Consider the following 25,000-nt stretch of genomic DNA (forward strand, 5'->3'; position numbering starts at 1 on the left):
GGCCAGTTGTACATTCTAAGTACTAACAGTGCTTAGTCTTTCAAATTGCTCACAGCTGCTATTAATTTTAATTTTAGTTTGGATAGAATGTTTTCTGCGAAATTGCAGATTTGAGTGAGAGTTTCATTAACGTAGTCAAAGAACTCTTCCACAAAAGGATGTCGTAACCATTTTGCTACGTCTCTTAACTAAAACGGTTTAGTTATCCAGGTTTTTCTGAGAAACATTTCTATTGGATTAAGTGAACGTAGATTTTGTTTGTAACACTAACCTTACAGAGCTTAACTAAGTGATTTGACAGTCCTGTGGTGGTTAAATCCGCTTAATTAAATTTTTTCTAAGGTTGCAGCAAAGTCAATTGGTGTTTTTGAATTAATGTATTCCACTGGTTAAGATGTTTAGCTTAGTAAAGTTAGTGTATTACTTGTGCGTCAGACCATTTAGAGATGATTGTGAGTTAAGCAGTTTTAACTCTTCTTAGTGTTGAAGGAAATAAATACTACAAATAGTGTGCATGGAGTTGAAGCACAAGGTTGCTGCGTCTCCTGACTTAAGCGTGTCACAACACTCTGGTATGATTTGTGTAATTTCACCTAGATTGTAATTATATGTTACATTAGTTATCCATCTAAGAAATACATCAGATTGCAGATCTTGAAATGTTGTGTTACCGATTTCTTGTACTCAAAAACTTCATTTGTGAGAGAAATTAATTTTAGTATTTTCTAATCACTCAGTCAAAAAGTGTATGTATTGAAAATTTGTTAAACTCTTAATGGTGGCTGAATGGAAATTAACAATAAAAATAAACACCATTATTTTTATAAGAAAATTTTAATATCAAACCATACATTACATATAATGGTAGTTTTAACATATAAAATAAGGCACACTTAACAATAAAACATTTAAATACACCTAGACTAGAAGTGAAGGGTCAGGTCTCTGTAATGAAGGGATGTTGCAGGGCGTCCTCGGCTGATATCCGAGTGTCAGGGTCGACGTCCAGGAGTCTGGCGAGCAGGTCGAACGCAGAGCGGGGGAAGTAGCTGGAGGACAGGTCGAGCCTACACTTGTCCTCACACAGGCAGCCGTGCTCGAGGGTGTTGGAGTGGTGGCAATCCTGACACAACGGTTGGTCAGCCTTGGGCAGTTTGCCGCTAGTCTTGCGCTGTCTCAGGCTCTCGCACAAGATTCGCAGCAGGTTCAGTGGCTTCCGCTTCTCACTGCAGACCACATTGCGGCCTGAAACATCCGCAACTCGTTAGCACAAGCACACAAATTATTGACTCATTATTGAAATTTGTTTGTAGGATTTGTAGAGAGCAGTGGTGTAAATTAGGACTTGGCTTTGTGGGCGAGAAATGTATCCGACAGAAGAATACACCAATGGACGGAGAAGGTTATGGAATGAACGTGAGTAAAAGTAAATTTAATAGGCCTAATTCAAAATAAAATATTTAACTGCTGTATTTCAAAACAAGTTGGATTGTTATTTTAAGAATATTTATATACAGGGTATTCAGAAAAGTGTTCCAATACACTGGGATTATGTTCTACACATAAAAATGAGCAAAAACGTCCATATGAAGCTTGTCCTAAAACCTTTAGTTTTCCGTCTATCCGTCTGTATGTCTTTTTTTTTTTTTTTAAATACATCTTTTGAACCAGCTTAAGATAATAAAGTATGAAACTTGAGATTTGTATTAAACTTTGGTACATCTTTTTGAAAAATACATATTAACTAAATCCATCTCCAGGTTTTAAAAATTGCAAGACGCTAGTCGGTTGTGAGTTATTTTGATGGCATATTTTAAACGTGATTCCACCATTTTGAAACAGGTAAAAGGATTTTTATCAATATTTTATTTTCAAATATTTTCTACCGAAAATGTTAATACAATTTTTTCTCAAGTTTTGTAACTTTATCTTAACTGGGTTCAAAAACGTTTTTTTTTTTAAATTAACAAACACATACATGACGGATAGACAGAAAACTAAAGCTTTTTAGGACATACCTTTGTATGAACATTTTGCTTATTTTTATATGTAGAACAAAATCCCAAAGTATTGGATAAACACGTTTATTGAACACCAGCTCTTGAAGAGGGTTCTTTCCCATCACCCCCCTCCCATATTTACACCTACTGGTTAAAAGAGTAAGAATGAATACTGGTTTATAAAAAAAATATTACAATGCAATCTGCCAAAAAATCTAATTATCACCCATCAGTTAACACATTTATACAATAAAGAATCTAACATTTCATAAAAGATGATAGAAGCATAAAGGTAATCTCAAATTATTAAAAATAGTACATTCAAAAAAAATTAACATAAAAAAATTAACATGAAAAACTGTAGTTTGTGATAAAAACAAGACAATGTTGGCTTGACACTTTCTTGTATACTTCAGCTATGTCATGAGATTTATAAAAACCCTCTTTTGTTGGGACTAACGAAATTTCAAATTTTGCTACTTGAACTCGACAGTGGACAAATGTTTGTAGCGGGGAAGATGGGCATAACGACTTCTGTACCCACCGCAGTCCAGCAAAGTGTCTGCGCATCATGGCTGTGAAATTGGAGGTTGTATACGTATATTTTATGAATATTGATGCCATTTGATGTACAACCTATGTTTACTTTTTATGAATGAAGTCGTTTTCAATTTAATTGAATATCTGAATGTTGGCAGTTTCAAATGCTACATCGGGACAGGTTGAAACAACAAAAAGACGCTCTCTACTTACCGATCTTTTTCGCTAGAGTGGTTATGGCTGTCGTCCCGAAGACAGAAGACAGTGATGATTCACACAAGGCAGAGATATCGTCAGTGTGAACGGAAGAACGTGATAGCAGTCGCTCAGGATACACAGCCTGATCACACCCGCAGCCACGATGTCCACCGCTGCAACATCACTTGTGTAAGTCACATAAGCAAAAAATTGATTACTTGCAGTTTTATCTGTGGCTGCGAAAGTACGGACTATTTCTAGAGAATTTTTTTTAATCAGCTCGCGCAAAAAAAGGATAAAGGAATGATAAAAGCACTCAAGAGATCACCCACTGTGCTAGAAGAATTTTTGAAAAAACCAATAAAATTAAGATCTTGAGAGTATTTTTGCCACATTTTAAGCAACAGATTTTTAAACAGAAACTGATCTGACTAAACTTTGCTCTACACAGTGCGGCGGAAATTATTTCTCCCAGATTGTTAACTATTCTGATCATAATTTAGACACCAATTGTAAATCTAAAAAACTTACATGACAGCCGTATGGGGCATCAACCCCAATACAACAAACATACAAAGAAAAAAACTAAACACGAATATAGCACACTTACTCACAATGTGACACACTTGTGCTTGGAAAACCTGCTATATTTCAACTGTAGCGGCTGCATTTAATATTTTAATATATTAAAATACAATCCATATTGTGCTGCAATCTATAGCAAGGGGGGGAGAGTTATATTGTTTTTATATTGGTGGCACACAATACGCTTTCCTCCCTTGTACCACCAATGGCTACAAAACCATTTTCAAACAATAAGTACGTGCCACTGGAACTTGTAAATACGGACTTTTAATGTTATCACTAAACACTATTTTATATAATTCGATTTGATTAAATTAATTGCCTTAGTTCTAATGGATGTTTTTAAACAATAATTTAAAATATAAAATTAACTGATATTAATTTACATTATTCTTATTTTTGACTATATTTTGTGAATAAATAATTTTTAAAATGCATATCTGTACTATCTATAAGTATTAATAAAATTGAACTCAACTCCGACATATATAGAATTCATTTTATTTGCTCCAGAGAGTTTTATATATAATTCAATTTTTTATTAATGTTTTTCATACAGATTCTGCCGTACTGGTAAAATCGGGCTTGTTAAAAAAATACTCAAGTAAACTGTGTTCTGACCTGTGGTTTTGCAGTGGGTATCTTGAGCAGGACCTCTGGAGGACGGAAGCCTGGAGTGCCCGCTCTCGGGGGGAGCGAACTGTTGCCTTGCGGGTCAGACAGATGTTGCAGATCTGCGCGCCTTGCCCGTACACTGGCACCTGTCCTGACGCGAGGGAGAGCACCGGCACCTTCGGTCGCGGGGGAAGGGAAACTTTCGTTTTGCTGAGCTGTACCTGCCACATCCACATACTTTAGCAACAGAGAAGAGAGACTCCATTCTTATGTAGGTTACTGAATATGATTACATCTTTAGATACTTGAGGCATGGTCTTGTATATTTCGCTTTTGCGTTGTTATTAAATTATGCAGTGCATTAAAGATATTAATGATAAAAAAATATTTTGAACATTAATAAAAAAGCCACATTTTACAGTTAATCCAATATATAAATATAAATTCAATATGTTTTTCAGTGATTTAATCCCATTCCTGTCTTATCAATATTCAAGATAGGTCATCACATCTCTTTAATTTTCTCTCATTGTTCACTCCCAAATTGAACTTTTTTCTCTATTAAAAGACAGCAGTAATAAAACCTGTGACATTCAGAAAACTATAACCAGACACTTGATTCAGTCATACTTCCTTCTTCTTTAGTGCTCTGTTACATGTTTCTTTTACATAATATACACTGAAGAAAATAAAAAAAAGAATGAAGAATCATCAAATAAAATCTTTACCATTTCTTATTATTAAACCACATCTTATAACTTCTTTCATAAAATGGGAAAATAAAACCAATGAAATACACAAAATTATCCCCACACGCACCCAGGTACTCCAAAAAATTTGTAACTAAAATTAATTAATATCAATGCCCCATAAGGACTAATGGACATGAAATATCATTAAAACAATCAAAACGTTCCAGCCATTCCTTCTCTGCAACCGTCTCCAAATAGTACCAGAAATTTTTCCAGCATCAAAATAATAAGTTCGCGATGGTTGCCTCTTCATTTGAAACGAAAATCTTTGTTTCCCGTGAGTGCAATATTCTAGATGGTGGGAACATAAAGAAGTCGCTTGGGGCATGTAGATTTGATGAGTAAAGTGAAATTATCCAACAGTTCAAAACTGTAATTCGTAGATTTTCTCACTATGGCAACCCACTGAGGTGTGAGACAGCGTTCATTGTCTTGGTGAAACAGGATTTTTTCCTTTTTCTGCAAATGTGGGCCGTTTTTCTGCAAGTTCTGCATAAACTTGTCAAGTAATGATGCTACAGTTTGCTCCTGTAATTTGTGTTTTCCGTTATGAAAATAATCCATTAAAATAACTTACAAGCCATAAAAAAAAAAAACAGTTTTGCTTTTTTAGAGCCGATTCCCTCTTTGCAGTCCACTGTATGGGCCGTATTTTTTCTTTTGGACATATAATGGTGTGTATCCAAGTTTTTGGTCTAACACGAACAAACGCGGCACCCAACGCAGTGCGGGGGCAGCTTTCTCATGACCTCTAAATGTTGATTTAATACGTGGACAAACACTTTCCTTTTGCACATGTACATAGCATCTCTATCTTTTCTCATTTTAATTTGGCGGGGCGGTCGTCTACGCACAAATTTGGTGAACTTTGGCTTGATGTTTTCATCGGTTAGGTTGCAATGTTTGTACGTTCGATGAACGTTCATCCATCTCTATGCTCTTAAATTTTGATGCAGTCCTAAATTTCTCACTGTGTAGTAATTCTTGGTGGTGTTAGAGCACCCAATGCAACAGAATCCAATTCATGCCTTTGATTTTGCGATGGTATTATTGTCTACTCAAAAATCAAAATATTTAATTTATTTAGACTTGATACTCAATTTTATCCATTTCACTAAAAAGCTCGCACCAAATCCACTTAAACAAGTTTTTACATCAAAATTGTGGTCCTAAATGGCTGAAGAATCCAACTTTGGTGAGATACGGGAGAACTCCCAACAGATGAACAAGAAAAATTTCAGCTTGATAGCTTTTATTTTCACGATTGGCTCAACTCACTATCTTACATCGATTGAAGTCGAAAACCTTGTCAGATACGAAGACTTGTAAATTTATTTAATTAATTTAATTTCAAATACCATGAGTACAGAAGAAAAGTTTCTTGCGCTTCCTACCTTAGTACAGAAGAACTTGTTGTATGATTGCAATGGATATGTCATGTACTTTAGTACATTATATGGGCATATATTAACTAGTAAACATATTAAGATACACACAATGTTTTACAGCTTCAAAATAAATATTGAAAAGTTACGAGTATATAAAAAATGTCACCTGAGAATTCTGGACGCGCACATAAACTGTTTGAGCATTGGTAGACTTCACTTTCTGCGGCATTCAAGTTCTGAAGGATTGCTTCTTGCCGTACACTTTCTCGGCAGTGTTATTTATCAACATTTGAGGATGTTGGTTGTCAGAGGTCTCTTGATTGTGTTCGTGGATAGAACGTTGGGGTGCTTGAGGTTGCTTGGCAAAATCCACTCAGATCCTGTTTGTTCCCGCCACCTGCTCCAGAGCACACCGCTTTACCCTGGGGTTCTCCGCATTTTCAGGTCACTGTATTAAATAAACAAATACAATTGATCAACATTACTACAGAATGCACAACGATATAAATTATTATATCTTCTGCAGTTATCTATTTGTAATGTAGGCGTCTCTTGTTGTCAAAATGATGCAATGAGTGCGATTTGAATTACTTCGTCACCAGCTTTGTTTTTTTTATATCTCTTCAGAATAACTGACTCCAGTTTCCAGGAGGAGTCATGTCTGTGACAACTTGCACTAAGGCAGAAGGAGAACTGGAGCCTAAAACTCAACTTTAAAATGAATTTATTATGTACAATCTGAATTACGTGCCCACAAGGGCTATATTTGATAACTTTATAAATATCTTGTCACCTTAATAAATTTGTGTTAAGAACTCATTCGAGGCATACTACAGAGCGTTTGTGTACTTGACCACCTTCACTTAAGTTGCAATGATATTTTACATTATTTTTTATTCAATTTTTATTTAGATGGTATGTAGTTAGTTTTATAATTAAATTTTCAAAACAATTCATCTTACGGAACACTGGTACAATGCATTTTTTCAAGACACTTGAATCAAAATTTGTATATGGCTCCCATATAAAATGGATAAATTTCGATATTACATTTTAAATTGTTTGACATACTATTAATTTAGAATAAGGTTTATGAAACATGCTATAATTACTTATTGGAAATGGATTATAAACATTACATTATATTCTGTTAAGGAGTTTAAAATTCTATTTTTTGTTCCTTGAGCATGTCGTTTCATGCAAGGTAGGGCTCCAACACTAGATCAGCAATCTAAAGGATTAAGGAGAAAAATATATACATATAACCAGAAAGCAACTCCCCTACATAAATATCATATGTTACCAAAGTAAATTTGCTCAATATTTTATATGAAGAGGCTTATTTGTAATTGTCTGATTAAAAAACCAGCTAAAATTAAAAACTTCACATATCTGAATTTGTACCAATTAAGATTTTCAAAGCTTTTTATTGATATAATAAATATACAACACCTAACTGTGTAATTTGATAGAGACAATTAAGATTTTCCAATAGCCCAAACAATACTTACAAAAGGATTTTCAAAAATGTGTTTTGTATTGTTTAAAATTAGTTTACAAAATATACTTACGTCACTCTTCTCTTTTCCTTTTCATAATCGGATTACGCAGAGAGTTTTTCATTCTCAATTGACCTTTTGTGCCAAACCAAAATCAACCAATAGAAATCTGAAAAAAATTATAAAGAATTATTAAGCCATCATTATATTATTGAAATATTTCTATAACATTGAAACTCTATTGTTTTAGATATATGCATTGAAATTCTAAACACTTTGCAATCATACTTACATGTATGCTAAATTTTTTGGGGAATATTTTTGCCTATCATCTTTTTCTATCGAAGTCCACAAGATATTTCACCATAGCAAAAAAACTCCTAGTTAAATACTTTTTGTATGATATATTTCAATATAATTTTGTAAGCTTAGGGTTTTAATTTTGGGATGCTATAAATTTTAATCATACTTAACCACAACAATAGGCACCTGACTTTTTTGTCTCAGACAATTTTTTTGATGAGTTCTCTTCTCCCAAGAAAAACTTAAATCTAATTGTTACTTTCCATAAGAACATTCCCTGCATGAATGAAACACTCCTTAAATCCAGCCTACAAGCCAATGGATATACCTGGTTTTAGATTTCTCAGACAAAGTATTATGATATTTATTACCTTCAAGTTCGTATCATTTAATTTAAGCACTTTTACTGAATAACTGGTATTTTTAGCTATACCTCCAAAGTATAACATAAAAAAAATAGAGGTCGCCAATATAGATCCTTGTGGCACCCCTGTTCAATAACTGTTATACAGGGGTGTCACTGTAACTCTCAGGACAAAGGTATATTGGAATCACATTGATGGTTTCTCAGTGAATAGCCAACAATTGTGCAAAAACTGACATAAATGGGCAGTCTATCAAATGTGGGGCCAATGTCATTATCACAGTAAAACAGCTCTAAATCAGTTATTTATTATTCAATTTTAAAATATTTTTGATGTCATTATATTTTTGGATAAAATCCTCTAATAACTGCTATTCTTGTAATTCTCAAGAAATATTTCTGGTTTTAAGATATTCAAAGTTTATTAAAACTTTTAATGGCCGCCGTTTTTAAAACTCACTCAAAAATCTAATTTCATGATAGTTTTCAGTAAACTGAGCTTGTTATTGTAGACATTTAAGCCAAATTTGATATAATTTTAATTTATTATTCTTGAATATATTCATATTTTTTATATAAAACATGTAGCAGACAGATAGGATACACTAAGCAATTAGAGACCTATTGTCCATATGGTTGAATATGTTTGTCTTGACCTGAGCAATAACGTGTGGTATACCTTTGTCCAGAGAGTTACATAGTTAATTGATTTTGAAACATCTATTAACAGAAAGGGTTTAATGCTAAGATTCAAATGCTAAGAATTTGTTCTAATAGTGATTACAGTATTACTCAGAGTTCAACTTTACATTACTGCTTGGTATGCCGATTGTATAGAAAGTTGCGTGGTTTTAATATCTCTGTGAATGATGTTGAATGAATGTACTCTTCTCATAGGCTAAGAGCAGGTATTTCATCATGTAGAGCTTTTGTCTTCTTCCACTGTCAAGTTCTAGCACATAGATAGTCCTGAAAACAAAGGGTTTTTTATATAGATTTAACTTACTACACAAAGGTAATTTCACTACGGAGGGTAAAAATATAAGTCTGAAAACAATCGTTAATCAATATTGTATAAACAAGATACACTATACAAAACTTGTTACTCTGGTGATACAGACTTTACAGCCAACTGTAACAAAATATCTGCCAGAGAACGCTTCTTCTGAGAGATTGAAATAACGAAACTGTATTGATTAAAAAATTTTAAATCTAATAACCTGGAAACATATTTCTTGAGATGTTTTAACCCACCTTCCTTGTAAACTCTTCACAAGACATGATCGCTTTATATACTATAGATTTTGTCTATTACTCCTGTATGAAACGTTTTTTATTTTGCCGTTTGAAACAACTTTGAAACATCACCAAAGCCAACACGTGTGGGTGTCGTGTTGCATGTATTCAGCAATTCGAGAGGTTTAGATATTTTGGAGATCTGAAGGTACTGGTAATACCGTTACGGAGCAGTTTTAAACAACACCCTATATACAAATCAGGGAACGTCTGGGTTGACTAGGCTAGGTTAGGTGTTGTTCAAGCCTTACAGGCACAGATGTGTGACAATTTATGAGTTAACTATCAATCAACAAATTAATAAACGGTACTTTGGATTATACCGGACAACACCCGGACATTGAATCGTTATTTTGACATTTTGTTTCTATGATTACTAGATTAGCGTAGAACAATATTTCGGTCAATATAAAACAGGAATTGTCTATCACGCAAACCCCTCTCCATCCTCAGACAAAGGTCAAAGTCGAACGGATTAGTAGATAACGTGACTGCAGTCTCCTACATTTCTCCAAACACAAAAATCAACAAAAACAAACATTACCAAAAACTAAAAACTAAACTATATTTATTGAAAAAATAACACACAAAACTTATTTTTATTCTTGATCACACTCCGCCACGCAAAATGCGTAGTGCCTCCGGCCATCACGCAAGGGCTTTCGGCAGCGCGCTGATGTCAACCGAAAGAAAAACATCCCTCGGAGATAGTACCTATTCAGTAAAATATCAAATTCTAGAGGGACTGATCTGAAATATAATTGAATTGTAATGGAACAAGGACAATTATGTACCTGCACGAAAAACTTATAATAAGCGCAGCCGCAGCCTGCCGTAATCGGGATTCTCGAAAAAGATAAGGATAAAACAGCGTACAAAAAAAAAAAATACCGGATCACAATACTTGGAAATGCATGTTGATTGATTGTAATTTTGTAATTAAAAGAGTGTTTTTTTCGCTCTATCATGTTTGGTTTCTATAAATTTCATATTTTTGTGTTCTTCATACTGGTGTGGTCGGTATAATCCAAAGTACCTAATATACAATTTATTTCTAGTGGAAGTTCAATTTGGGTTAATAAAACTGTACATACATTCATTATTTCTTTAGCTACTAGACCCCTAATAAATGAAACTTATTATTGTCAGGATTCTTCAAAAATGATGTTTTGAAATAAAAACTTAACAAAATGGAAAGACCTAATTTTAGGATGTAAATTTGAAAGCTGAGCCAATAAAACTGAAACAAAACAATAGGAGTTTTACTCTACTAAGAACCTGTTTCACCCTAGAAAAAAACACGCCGGATGTAAGTAAATTTATAGATGTCTTATTTGAAACCCTGCCATTAGACAGATATATTCGAATGATAGAATTTGACCTTAAAACTCTAAAAAACGAATTATATCCTAAATTAATATTATCGCGTCTTCTGTAGAGTTTTTTAGTTCACAAAGAGCCTTGTAAATAACAGACGCATGCTTCATGCTTATTGCGGGGACTAGGAATGTATTATTAGACGAAACTAATTCCACGGTCAGGGGGAGGTTTAGGGTTGGTATTTTTGTTTTAATGGTTTTTGGAGGGGCTGCGGGGGGGGCATAGGTAGTGGGGGGGCAGGTGGGTAGGCGGCGGAGCGGGTGGGCGGTGCGCGAGGTAGATGGAGGGGGCGTTTTTAGGCGGGCTTCCGAGTTTTGGAGCGGCTGTAGAGGCGGGCGTTTTCACTAAACAGTGCCGTAACCAAATATATCTGTTGGTGTGTATTTTTTGCTATTCTTCTTCATCATGTGACCAGTTTTGTGTAATTACATAAAATTTTCTTATCTTGTTTTATAGAGGGCAATGAAGTTTATGTTATTTTATGAGTAGAATTTGATTTTGTGATGAAAATGGAAAATCTGATAATCTGATAATAGAACTTAGCATAAATGTAATGCTCTAATAATTTATTAGTTTATAATTATATATTATGTAGATAAGGTCTATGTTTTTATTGATAATGTAAGACATACTTAAACCTTAGATAAGAAAATGCTCTAATAATTAGTATTTTGTATTAATTTTTAAGTTTTTGAATAATAACACGTACTTCAGCAGGATTCTCAATTGACCAGGGACATTCGAAATAAGCATTCACTACAATGAAAAACGTTCGGATTTTTACCGTAATTGCGTCCTTTGGCTTGCTAACAGAATTGAAGGGTAGACAGTAAGCCAACGCGCGGCGACATCGATCACATGCCTCATACATTTACGCTCGCTACCCAAAGCCGAATGGATTTAGGATCGTTTTGATAACACGTTATCCTCGCTCAAACAACCGAGATAGGTATGAGCAGTCTTACTTTTTATGACAGCCATGTATCTCATTGTACAATTAAATAACAAAGGGGTTATAACATTTCAATCGCATCCTTTTACGAGCCACTTGATATGGTACATTTAAATATCTATCATACATATACTAATAATGTGTATACAAAACGCTTGATAACTCACTGCAAACTTTTGGTGTTTTGTTTCAGGTAAGGCCATGACGAACACCCACACAGTCGGCCTGCCTGTCTCATTGTCATGTCACAGGACAAAACATTGTACTTGCAGCCCCTGAAACACCGAAACAAAAATTATTGGATCTTTGGTTATCCAACCCTTATTACACACTTCAGAATAAAATTTCAGAATTTAAAACAAAAACATTTAGCTCTGCATTATTTAATTTGTTTGTAAGATTTTAGATATTATGGAAGTTCACGGAAAAAAAACAGTGGAATTAGTAATGGGTGAATCTAACCCTTGCTGTCCTGAACAAACACAACAAAATGAAGAGACGGGCTTCCCAGAAGAAGTCCTGGATCCACCTATTCAGTATTATTTTCACAATCATTCATGTGCATTAATTGCTTCTATCCTGTAAATAATTGGAATTTTCCTTATAATGTGATAATATCACGTGTTTGTTTAAAAAACTAACAGCAAAAAAGTAAATGGTTCAATGAGTACAGGCACACCAATAATGAAACATAAATATTAACATTAACGTAAACTAATTGGCAGATAATTCTACATACCCAATCCGATTGAGGCAATCCAACTCATACTGCATTCTCTTCGGGTGGACTGGTGGGGATGACTGTGTTTTATAGCGAAAACTGGCGGTTACTAGTTACACATTTCCAGGGATGCCAGGTACACGTTACTGAAAGTCCTCTCCTATTTTCTCGTGAATGTGAATATACTATCTAGTTCTGGCAGTTTTTCTTAGGAGGGATTCTATGGCGATTTTCCACCTTGCAAACATTTTATAATATCAAACACACATGAAACATGTTTGACTATTTTGGAGAACAGGTGTGCAATATATTGCCACTACGTTTCTTTTATAATGAATAGTTGTTATTTTGATTAGCTTTCAGTTGTTGACTATTTTTGGGACTGTAAAATTTAGTATGTTTATTTTTTATAATAAAAGGATAAATAACTACACAAAATACCTATAGAAACAGATGTTGTTTTATAATCAGAACGGGTCTACTCAAGTGCAGATAACGGTGGGAGTATGTATGACAAAGATGTTCTGCAGGTAAACATTTTTAAGGGCCATAATCATAGCAAACTTTGTAAATTATTATAAGGTATATATTTTTTTAATTACTACAAGCTTTTATAAGCCTCCCAATATGAGTATCTCTTTGTTGACATGACTACGCCTATTCTTATAAAATAAACGTTAGATATACCTTAACCTACTCATGGCATCGTTTAAGTTTTTTACAACTTCAGATAAAATTGTCGTTTATAATTGTTTGCTGGTTTTCCAGGTGAATATATCCATTTTTTATTTTTTTAATATATGAACTATGAAGTGTAAGATTTTATTTTTTAAATATTAAATACAAATATTAATAAATTATTTTAATCTACTTCCATTTTAACATAATTGAAATATTTATTTTATTTATAAATTGAAAAGTTTTATGTTATAATGAGCATAGATTTATCGCTCATTTCTGTGAAAATCTAATTAAGCTCTCAATGACTTACGAATCATTTTTCAAAGTTTTTGTTTTTTAGCCTGGGTATATTTCAGGTTACCTGTCAAAATAAATGGCAGTTGAAAAAACCTTTCACAACACAAACAAATTATATGTTCCTCAAAGGGTTAAAAACTAGACAATAAAAAATTGCATTTAAGTGAGCCTAATAGAAAAGTATTTGTTTTATTAATTACATCTAAATTCGTACAAGTAAATTGTAAATACAAAATACGAACATTATGGAATCATCACTATGACTAGAGGTGCTGTCATGCTTTTAACTAACTAGAGTTAAAAAAGGCATAATAAAAACATAATTACTGCTATTTTAAATAATATGCCAAAATTCTTCATTTTTATTTTCTTAGCATATATAATGTATAGTCTTATCATAAATGTTATAACTGAGTAGATTTTGCAATGAGAGTGTCAATTATATAAGTTTTTATTTTGGCAATAAACTGCATTAATTAACTATTTTAACAGCAACAAAATAGTCCTTCCGGCTCAGTTTGTGACAACTGAAAATTATCATTAAATTTATTCTCATGGGATTTACATTGTACTCCATATCTCAGAAACACTGTTGAGATACAAAAAAAATATTTATAAACAAATACGTTAGGAAATGTATTAATGCATTACAAAACAGTTTTAGTTTTTACTCTAGTTTCATAAAATATCAAGTTTTGAAATTTTTAAAAGTGTTAAACAACCACAGTGAAATAGTGTATACAAGCTGGACGATGAACTTAGATTTGTAAAATCAATTTTTGTACTGTTTTAACTAATATGAACTATGTTTTTTATGATAGTTATTGTCTCAGCAAGTCATATCTTAATATATTATACAACCGCAATGTGTAACTGACTGACCTGACTCTACTCACTCACGTATACTAATTCTAACCTACTTCCAGATGAGTTAGAGACTTGAAATTGGTATACACAGATAGCTTTCCACGTGTAACCACCACAGGAAAATCCCGAAAAGTGAGAATTTTTTTTTTCATTTTTCAACCCTCAAAAAAAATTCCAAAAAATCGCGCATTCTTCACCCTGCAGGAATTTTTTGTAAGGCCCGATAGCGGGGCGAAAAACCGTTGGAGCTAGCTCGGATCTGACGGAAAAATTCATGGTCAGGAATGAAGTGAACTACAAAAAAAGGTTAAGTGACTTTTTGCTCTATCTTTCCATGGTTTAAGCGACACCAAACGCTCGAACATTTGATAATTCCAGAGATATTTTTTCGATAAAAAAATATGTTTCAAGCCCGATAGCGGCCGAACCGTCTGGTCGTTAGCTCAAATCTGATTGACCCATCAAATTAGCAAAATTTGCGCGATCTACAGAAGAAAAGGTCCAGTAATCTTTTGCCTATCTCGATTGGTATTGGGCCGAATAAAAACGTGATTATGTACAATTTTGTTGTAACTTTTACGCGAAACTTTTGTTTTTGGGGTCGTTGATAGCGGCACGAAACCATTGGTCGGAGGTCAAAATAAGACTAACGTTTTTATTTAGGAAATAAGATGACACTACAAAAAAGGTTCCAGTGGACTTTTTACTATATTTCCTTAGTTTGGACCGCAAAACGCGATTAAGTGAAAAATATTGGACATTTTCGCCTAAAAATTTACATTCCTGGGCTTGATAGCAGGCTAAACGGTTTGGTCGTAATACTCAAAACAAATTTTAAACGGGATTTAGGAAATCAACGTGATTACAGAAAGGTTCAGTGACTTCGGGAGTGGTGGCTGAGCGTTAGCTAAAGCGTCATAGTAGATAGGGACAGAGGAATATTTATTATGTTCACAGAAACAATTATGACCCTCTAAAAAAAGGCCAAGTGTGTCATTAACCCCGGTAATATTAACCCACCCCCCCCCCGGGATTTCCTGGTATGACCTTGATAACCTCTCCTGTACATTCAACCCCCTGATGTGTTAAACCAAAATCCCCTGGTAACATTAAACCTCCCCCAGGGAATCTTCCTTGCCATGACCTCATGTCCGAATTTTACCAGTCACCAAATCTTATACCCCCCCCCCCTGGGACAGATTCCGGGTATGACCAGATAACCCCCTGGAGACTTATCCCCCGGGTAACGTTTAACACCCCCCTGGGAATTTGTTCATATGACCAGATCAATATCCTGACAGAAATTAAACCCCCTCTTGTCTTAACCTCCTTACCATTAATCACCACCCAGGGAATTTCTCGCCTTGACTAGATAGTATCCTGGTGATATTAAAACCCCCTGTTCGACTTAAAATACTGCATTGAGGTCGGTTTTTATTATGTTTATACTAAACAATTCAAGATAGCTGACCGTGCAGACTTTTCTCCCTAGCTCATTTCTGGCTAAACCATAGGTCGTAGATCAGATCTAAGGGCACAATCGAAAAGACCCCAAAATTAAATTTCCAACAAGAAAGGTCCAGTCACTATCTTTTTTGTCGTATCTCTAACGGTTTTTTTAACCGGCACAAAATGCCCTGAAAGTCAAAAGTTTTTACGAATCCGGAAAAAAAAATCTATGAAAAAAGGTCAATTTTTAAAAAATCCCTGTTTCATTTACTTAATGTCCGGACTTAACCATGTCACCGAATTCCGCTTATCCCCGAATTTGCAAGCATTTTCACTTTTGGGGGCCCATGGGGGCGTATAGCCCCCAGCGAGGCGAAGGCGAGTTTTATAGCATATATAGCCGCATATCATAAAAAAACATTTTGAATTGGGATGTGGTTTTGGGCGCCACCCATTCAATTTCTGTACAAAGTTTCCTTAGTGCTACATTAAGGCAATGGTATGCAATAGGATGCTGATTTTGATACAGAATCTACCATAGAAATATAATATATTTAATGCCACTGTATAGTAAATAGTTCATATATACAGATGAATTTCCCCATGAATTTCGATGGTGGAAATAAAGTATTATATTATTATTATTTATATCAATAAATAATGTAGTCACGTTAAAATATAGTGTTTTCTATGAAAAATAATGTAACGACTAACAATTAAAAACTACTTGAAACAGTGTTTTATGGGCATTTTTTTATAACCCAATTTGACCTTAGTATGAATATATCATCTAGTAACCATTAATTGAGGTTTTCGATGAATCTTTTTTCTTACAGATTCTCATTACTATGTTTCAGGAACATCCATTCTTTGTACTTTGAGGTTGATTTGTGCATTAAAGATACACACGCTTTATCAACGATGGTCCCTACAACATCCAAACATATTATTGTAGTACAACTTAAAACTACATGGAACTTAAGGGACTTACAAAGGTGTTATAGATATAGAACACATCGACAAAGGTAACACCTTTGGAAATTGACGTGTCTGTAGCCATTAAACTACATAAAAATACACTGTTGATATTTGAAGAGTTTAGAAATTTGTACTTGTAAACCATTCGAAAGTATTCCAGAAAGAACCACTGATGCACTAGATTAGTAAATTCTAGTGAGGAAGTCTTGTTGCATTGTGTCACAGGGACAGATCAGTAGAAGCCAATATCATAAATAAATATATATATATATATATATATATTATATAGTATATATATATATATATTTGTTTTAGTTTTAATCTAATCCATCCATCAATGTAACTATCTCAGTACACATTATTACAGAATAAGAATAAGAAATAAGAATATTTTTATTCATTAAAAGTGTTCCGTACATATTTTTAAAACAAGTACAAGATATTGTATACTAATAACTTAAGAAATCAATTTAACATTATATTTAGTTACTTTTAGCACACATTTAAATATACCACTTGCATGATGACCTCTTACATCAAAATAAACTAAAAGTAAAAAAAAGGAAAACACCAGATATATGATTATACTAACAAATATTTTAATGAAACATACTTTTATTGAGTATATAGGGCCTCTAAAGGCCAAAGCCTGTGCAGAGGTTCCTTCATGCTAAATTAAAGTCATGATAGCTCAGATAGAAGAAGGGTGCTCTAAGTTTCGTTGACAATTTATTTTTGATTAGAAAAACTTCCTGTTTATCAAATATCTTATGTTAATTCTAAATTTATACTTATGTGCAACTTTGATCCGAAATAAAACTTTTTAACATATGGTATGCAGAGAAGACAATTTATATTCTTGTTTACTTAATAACCATAATTTCAATAGTTTTGAAAAAATATGTATATTTTTTGAATTACTTATATCTTTTGGTATTGTATTAAACATTTTAGGTCCTAAAAAAACAATAGCTTTTTCTAAAAATAGTTAAATTAGGTTTTGGAACTGCTATTTTGTCTTTGATGCCTTAATTTATTTTTTGTAGATATTAATTAATACAGGCAAATTACCACTAGTGACATAAAATATTTTTAAAACCTTATACACAAACAGAAATATGTAATTGGAAAAATGTTTAAACTTATAAATAATGGATGAGATGGCTCGTACCTACATTTTTCTTTTAAATCAATCGAATGAATTTCTTTGCTGTTGCATTAGTAGAGGCTTTAAATTGGTTTCCATAGGTTCCACCCCAGCTAAAAATATTCCGTATTCTAATTACTTTTTTTTTTTTCTTTACTAATGTTTTTTTTAAAAAAAAATATAACAATTCTCATAACTTCCATCTTCGTACACATATTTTGTAGAAAATAATAAAGGTTCTTAAAATACCATTAAGTTTTTTCTTTACCATGTCTATGTGTTTTTTCCAGTTTATTTCCTATCCAGTCAAGATTCCCAGGTATTTCAAAAATTGTCAGACTGTAGACACAATTGCACACATCAGGACACTCTTGTTTGTACACAAACAACTCACACAAATTGTATAAAATTTGTTTGGTAAAATGTTGTGGATCTTTTTTCAGGCTAAAATTTATGTACTTTGTTTTTTTCGGGAGAACTTAATAACATATTGTTCTTTGAGAACCACATTGAAGGGCTTTTAAATCTATACTCATTGCTTCTTCTATATCATTCCAGTCATCCTTTATGTAGGTTTAATGCTGATGTCGTCAGCAAATGATGTTATGTCTACCATATAAATTTTGAATTACAGAGATCATTAATATATACTATAAAACAATATTGCACCTAATACTGACCCTTGGGGTACTACCACTTTTTTAATTATACCAAAGTCACTGAAAGTATTACTAATTTTTACACATTGTCTCCTATTATTTAAGTAAACTTGAAAAACAAGAAAGAACGTTTTCTCTGATACCGCAACAGTATAATTTATTTAAATAGAATGTCATGATCTACAGGTATCGAAAGCTTATCTTTTATGTCCAAAAAATAATCCACTAACTTTGAGGTCCTGAATTTATCGCTTCAAGTACGTCATTCTTCCATAAAGTTTTTTACGCTGTGCAGTTTCGTACTCAAGCCCTCTCTGAAAACCGCTGAACTGATTTTTACTAATGGAAATGGGTTTGCTCAAGAAATTTAACTAATCTATTTTTCATAATTTTTTCAAAAAATCTTTGCAAAAGTTGAGAGTAAAGATATCGGTCTGAAATTGTTTTGCAGTCATTATTCGGTCCACTCTTATGCATAAGGAATTACCACATGCGGTTTTTTAAAATATCCGATGAAATATGCCCTTTTCAAAAACTTAAATTAATTAAGTACAGTTAAGGACATTCACTATTTTTGGATATCATCAATTTAATTAGAAGATGAGCTAATATTATCAATTCAGGCGAGGTGTTTTTTTTCAAATCTCTTATAACAGATACATAAATCATCTACCACTACTGGAGCCCTTTAAAAAACATGGAATTGATTGAATTATATAACTTAAAAAATCTCTTATTAAACAATCATAGTCAAAGTTATCAGGTTTTTAATTTTTTTATGTCTATGCTTATCTACAATAGACAAAAAAAATGAATTAAACTCATTACAAATTTGTTTATATCTGCAGATTTCGTTACCATTAATATTTAAGACTGTATGGGAGGGTCGTTTGACGTTTTGTCCTGTTATTTCATTTATTAACCTTTCCACGTAGTCCTCGAATCTCCGTTACATTTATGAAAAGTATTCTCGTAATAAGAATTTTTTAAATTTCTGATTTCAAAATTGCAGTTTATTCACTGTAATTTTTTATAAAACGCAATTTTAATTTTCCATTGTTTGGGTGATTGCTTAACGAGTTTATAGAGTTTATTTTTTTATTTTTATTTTTTTTGCAAAATTTTACAATCAACTCATCCAAGGTTTAATTTTGAAAACCACACCGCTTGTTTTGGTTGATTGTTCAAAATTTACTATCAGAAATTATTTTTTGGTTTGGTAATTATGAAAAGTATCAAACGCAGTTGACGGGTTTTTTATCGTCGTAGACTTCTACCCATTTAACTGTTCAAGTCAGCGCAGAAGGCCCGTCGTAATCTATGCGATAGGAGGGAGGGGAGGGGCCGGCAGAATCAGACTGATGTCTGTCCCTCCACCCCTCCCCCGCCCGACGACACCCGCACGCTCACAGCAGACAGCCATTTCCTGTGACTCTGCTAAATATTCGCGTCTATTACCTTTACATTGACTTGTTGAGTCTTGACTTTGTTTGCTAAATCTAGCAAACACGTGATCGATGCATGAAACTGATTCTGTCGTTACTCTAGTTGGTTCTTTCAATAAACAATCGAATCCGTTTGAGCAAAAGAAATGCATTGTAATTGTCAATTATCATACTATTTTCTAAATAAATTTAAATTAGCGTCCCCGATGAAAAGAGCGTTCTTGTTTTTGTTTTAAAAATTATTATTACGAAAGAAAATACTCATAAATCTCAAACAATAGGAAAATCCGTCCTTGCTGAAGCTATGCAGCTGTAAATTGCAAACAAAACAAAACCTCTGTGAATTAAACTTAAATTCTAATATCATTAGATCTGCTGTTTTAAAGTTTATCGGTTACATATAAAAAATTTCAACATCCAACTTTACAAAAATTGCTATACCTCCTGCCCTCTTGATTTTCATTTGCATTTGAAAAACTCTTATAATTTGGAATTTTAAAAAAACTGTAAACTCTTCATTATTATCCATATTTCTGTCAGTACAAATTATTTCAGGAAACAAATGTCTACTACTTAATTCTGCAATGAATAAATCGAAGTTACTTCTCATAGCTACGAATGTTTTGATGCAATACATTTTCCAAGCACTTAATACTATAGTATTGAGATATATCATTTGCAAGACAGGGTTGTCGCAACAAATAAACTAGTTAGTTTAATGCACTTAGGCCCTAAGATATATTATTTCAAGAATCAAGATGTTTATTGTCAATCCCCACATATACAAATGTATTGACAGTGTCAAAGGTGTACATTTGTCTGTAGAAATACAATAAACCTACAGGTCTACAAAGCACATAATTCCTAGAGCTTATGCTTACATACTAGATTGCATACGGGAAAAGCTACAGGTCAGATAAGTCTACAAAACATAAATTGTACCATACTACAACGTAACATTTTCATCAACAGAGTAAAAAGCCTTTTTTTTTTAGCCATTTTTAACATAACTGTCTTACAATGTTTAAGAGAGGAAATGTCTGCTAACAATCAATGGTAATTTATTGAACAACTTTACGACAGTAAAAAGATAGTGTACGCTGGGTTTTTTACTTAGCCTAACATGTTTTAAATCAATTAGATCTCTATTTCTCGTCAAGATCTAGATCTCTAAATACATCAAGATTCTCTTTTACATACATAAGGCTTTGTAGAACAAAGATACAAGGAAGTGTCAGAATACCACTTTCTACAAAGACAGGCTTACATGAATCAGTAGGCTTTTTATTAAAAATAATGCGTAAACTAGAGCTAGTACATAGTTTAAGTTTTTTTAAGAGAAAAATAACTCTGGACAATCGAATACATAGAGAGGTTATATGAGTTCCCCACGAGTCAAGGGTAATACCAAGTAGCTTGACTGACTGACTATTTAAATGTCACATGAGTATAAATAATATTAATTTCATGCTATGCCACTTACAGTTATGAATTTCGATTCCCTTTACATTATTAACAAATAATAAAGCCAAACAGCCAAGCTTTCAATTGATATGTTTCATACTATAGTACCTTCAACATATAAAGAGAACAATACTCTCTCCCCCTGAAATATGAATGATAGGTTTGTGCCTCCCCCCAACCCAATTTCAGTAATAAATACACCACTGGTCTCGCCTATGTATTTCATGAGCATAACAAGTTTTACGTTGTACTGTAAACACAGTTTTAGAAATACGTATCTCCAGTTATTAAACGTTTTGGTTTTACAAAGATTTGCCTTAGAGTATTTTACGTTTTACACACATTTCTAATATTATATACTTTCTTACTGATTTTATACAACAATATAAGAATAGGCTATAAACTACTGATATTTAAGCAAATGTTTTTCCGTTGTTATTTTCTGGCTCATGATGTTTTCCCATCTATTCATTTGTATCACATCGATAATATAAAAACTAGATTACAATTTAAGGTACTTGGTATTATCCGAAGGCTACTGTTTATGGAAAAGTTATTCCTGTCAGGAAAAAACTACATAAATGAAAAGAACAGGACTTTGTTTGACTTTTGTTTGTTAACTTTGTATATTAATAATATGTACGTATGTATTTAAACTACTTATATAAAACAATGAAGATTGAAAGCGGACGCGGTTTTTTTATATCGAAGAATGTAGTCTTCCGATACCTTAGTATTCGCATCTCAAATCCTAGACTATCAATCGATATAAAAGTATCTATAGTCCTCAATAACAATCATATGTTTTAAATTCAAATATGAATTTAATATTTAAAGTGATCAAACAAATTATTATAACAAAAATTAGGAAAAATTGAAGACGGGCCATATTTGCTCCTCTCACAGTTACAGTTGTTTCTTTCCACAAATTTCACATAATGGGGTTTTCGGTAACGAGTCCAACATGTTGAAGCCAAAAAAACAATATATTTGATTTATGTCATCATCTTTCAAAGCATTGTCATGGTAGTTTTCTAAATTTTACTGCCATTTTTAATAATTAAAAATTACTTATGTAAAATTGAAATATTACCCAACGTGTATTATTTTAAAGTTTTTACAGCTGTTGATATAGACTATTTAAGTTAATAATTCAAAATAATTAATCAGTATCGATTGATTATATCAATGGTTATAATTAAGTAATATTGTTTGCCAATTTCGATATAAAAAATCGGGTCCACTTATCGTACCCTAACCAATATATATTATTAAAGATAAATATAGACTTTAAGGGACATCCACTAAAAAACTATTTAAAAATTATCTTTAAACTATCCATAACCTCTGACTAGTCTGCATAAACTTTTATTAACTTATTACTATGGATTTTAGCGAGGAAAAATATTAAAAAGTACTGAAAAAGTAATAGTAATAACCTATATTTAAATTAAATACAGTACCCACTTAACATTAACAACTAGGAGAATGGGAGGAGAACCCGATTTTGAGTGGGATTAACAGGACCGGCCTAGGAGGAGGGATATATCAGAGGGACCAACATGAAAAAGCTACCAAAACAAAAAATTCACTTTAACGAAAATTCAATGACTGCAGTATAATAAACGGCCATCACCACAATTGAATCAATGACAAACATTGTCCATCTTTTTTTATATGTCTAAAAAAAATAATAGTTTAATGATGAATAAAGCACTATCCAGGCTAGACATGTGTGTGCCTACGTTCACAATATAACAAACAACAAATATAACAAACAAACAATATATATATATATATATATATATATATATATATATAAACAGTGTAATATTTATTTATTTTTTACTATTTAGAAGAACACACGTGTCTAACAGCTTGTAACAAACACATATGTATTTTGCCTTTGTACAGTTGGAGGAATTTAGCTGTGCTCGTAGGGCCCAGATATACTACCCTTTCAAACAAACAAACGCTATCTGTGTGGCGGGTTGCGTTTACGTGCTAGCTGCTGAGATGAAGGCGCAACAATCTCTTTAACGACTTTAAACTCACGATTTTGATTTACAGATAAAATTGACAAATACGTTATTTTCAAAAACACGTTAGACAGCACTATAACAACTGAAAAACAAGGATAAGTCCCTATTATTCCTATTATTTTGTTTTCTCTTATTATTTAATTCCACCACAATCAGCACTTTTACAAAACAGACTGATTTTAGCGAGTGTGATGAGTTATTCGGGCCAATACGATTCCTGAAAGGAGGGTTTTACCCATGAGTCACAGGAAATGTTTTCGGGACGCAGCGCATAATGCTACCCCGCCACTCCTCCCGCCTATCACCACACACTCAAGGACACGCGCACAGCTAAAGTCCTCGAACTGTACTTGTGGTCATTATTCAAATACAATAAAGATTATTTCACTTAGTTTGATTCAACTTGGAACAATACTGTAATTAAATAGATGTGGTAATACTTAATTGTAAATAACTATAACTAGAATGATTATGTATTTCATTGTTTATTTATTATTTTTTTTTTTTATTTCTAATTGATAATTTAGCACCTGACACAACTAACCTCAGGCTACTAGACTGTTGGACATACCCAAGGACTATCTGGTCTAATATAATTGAAATAGCCTATTAGAGGTAAGCTAATGTAATCTCACCTAACTATCTGACTGTTGGACCTACCGGGGGGTCAACCGCCCTTCCTGAGGACCACTAGCCTAATAAGAGTTAACTGATCCGAGAGCCAACCGCCATAACGTAGGCCTACTTATTTCAGGTTTCCTCACCCTAAATGATCCCTTATTTAAAAATCTAGATTTCGTGCTAAAAAAATAAAATGTAGCCTGTGGTAGCTAATAGATTGGACAAGAATGTTTTTTTTTACACATATGAATATACATGCAGCCTATGGCCTATCTTTTAAGTAAAAAAATGCCTAAAAAGTCAGGAGGCCACACAATGTTATATAACCCATAAATTAGGGTTAAAGAAAGTAATTCCAAAAGAATATCATAAGTTAGGTCAATTAGTTCAAAACCTGTTATAAGGCTCAAAAAATAATCCCTTTAATAAGCGGCCCACGCTCTTTATTTGGTTATTTCTATCAAATATTTGATTGTTTCTATCCGAATGGAAAATTTGATATTACAATCTAGTTTAACAAAACATGTGATTCTACTTATTTGTTTATCATTTGTCATGTACACAATAAACAGCAAGAAGTACAGTAACTTATTTGTTGAGAATTTGAAAATGATGAATATGAGGAAATTATGTGATAAATTTCTAGATATATGTGAGTTTGGCTACTGTCTTCACAAAAGTGGTTGCTCACTGCTATCCACGCAATCTACTAATATTGTAACATATTTCTCATGTGCAGGTCTAGGCCATAGTTTGG

General features: G+C 32.9%; 1 protein-coding gene across 1 annotated transcript; it reads right to left on the bottom strand.

Moving 5' to 3' along the window:
- Nucleotides 1-937: 937 nt before the first annotated feature.
- Nucleotides 938-9,525, bottom strand: LOC124361358. The gene is made up of 4 exons (XM_046815408.1): nt 9,499-9,525; nt 3,945-4,159; nt 2,754-2,911; nt 938-1,245 (listed from the first exon to the last, which is right to left on the bottom strand). Exons 1-4 carry the CDS (start codon nt 9,523-9,525, stop codon nt 938-940), a joined length of 708 nt encoding a protein of 235 aa, XP_046671364.1.
- Between the last annotated feature and the right edge of the window lie 15,475 nt (nt 9,526-25,000).

This window comes from Homalodisca vitripennis, chromosome 4 (assembly GCF_021130785.1).
Source record: "Homalodisca vitripennis isolate AUS2020 chromosome 4, UT_GWSS_2.1, whole genome shotgun sequence".
Taxonomy (NCBI): domain Eukaryota; kingdom Metazoa; phylum Arthropoda; class Insecta; order Hemiptera; family Cicadellidae; genus Homalodisca; species Homalodisca vitripennis.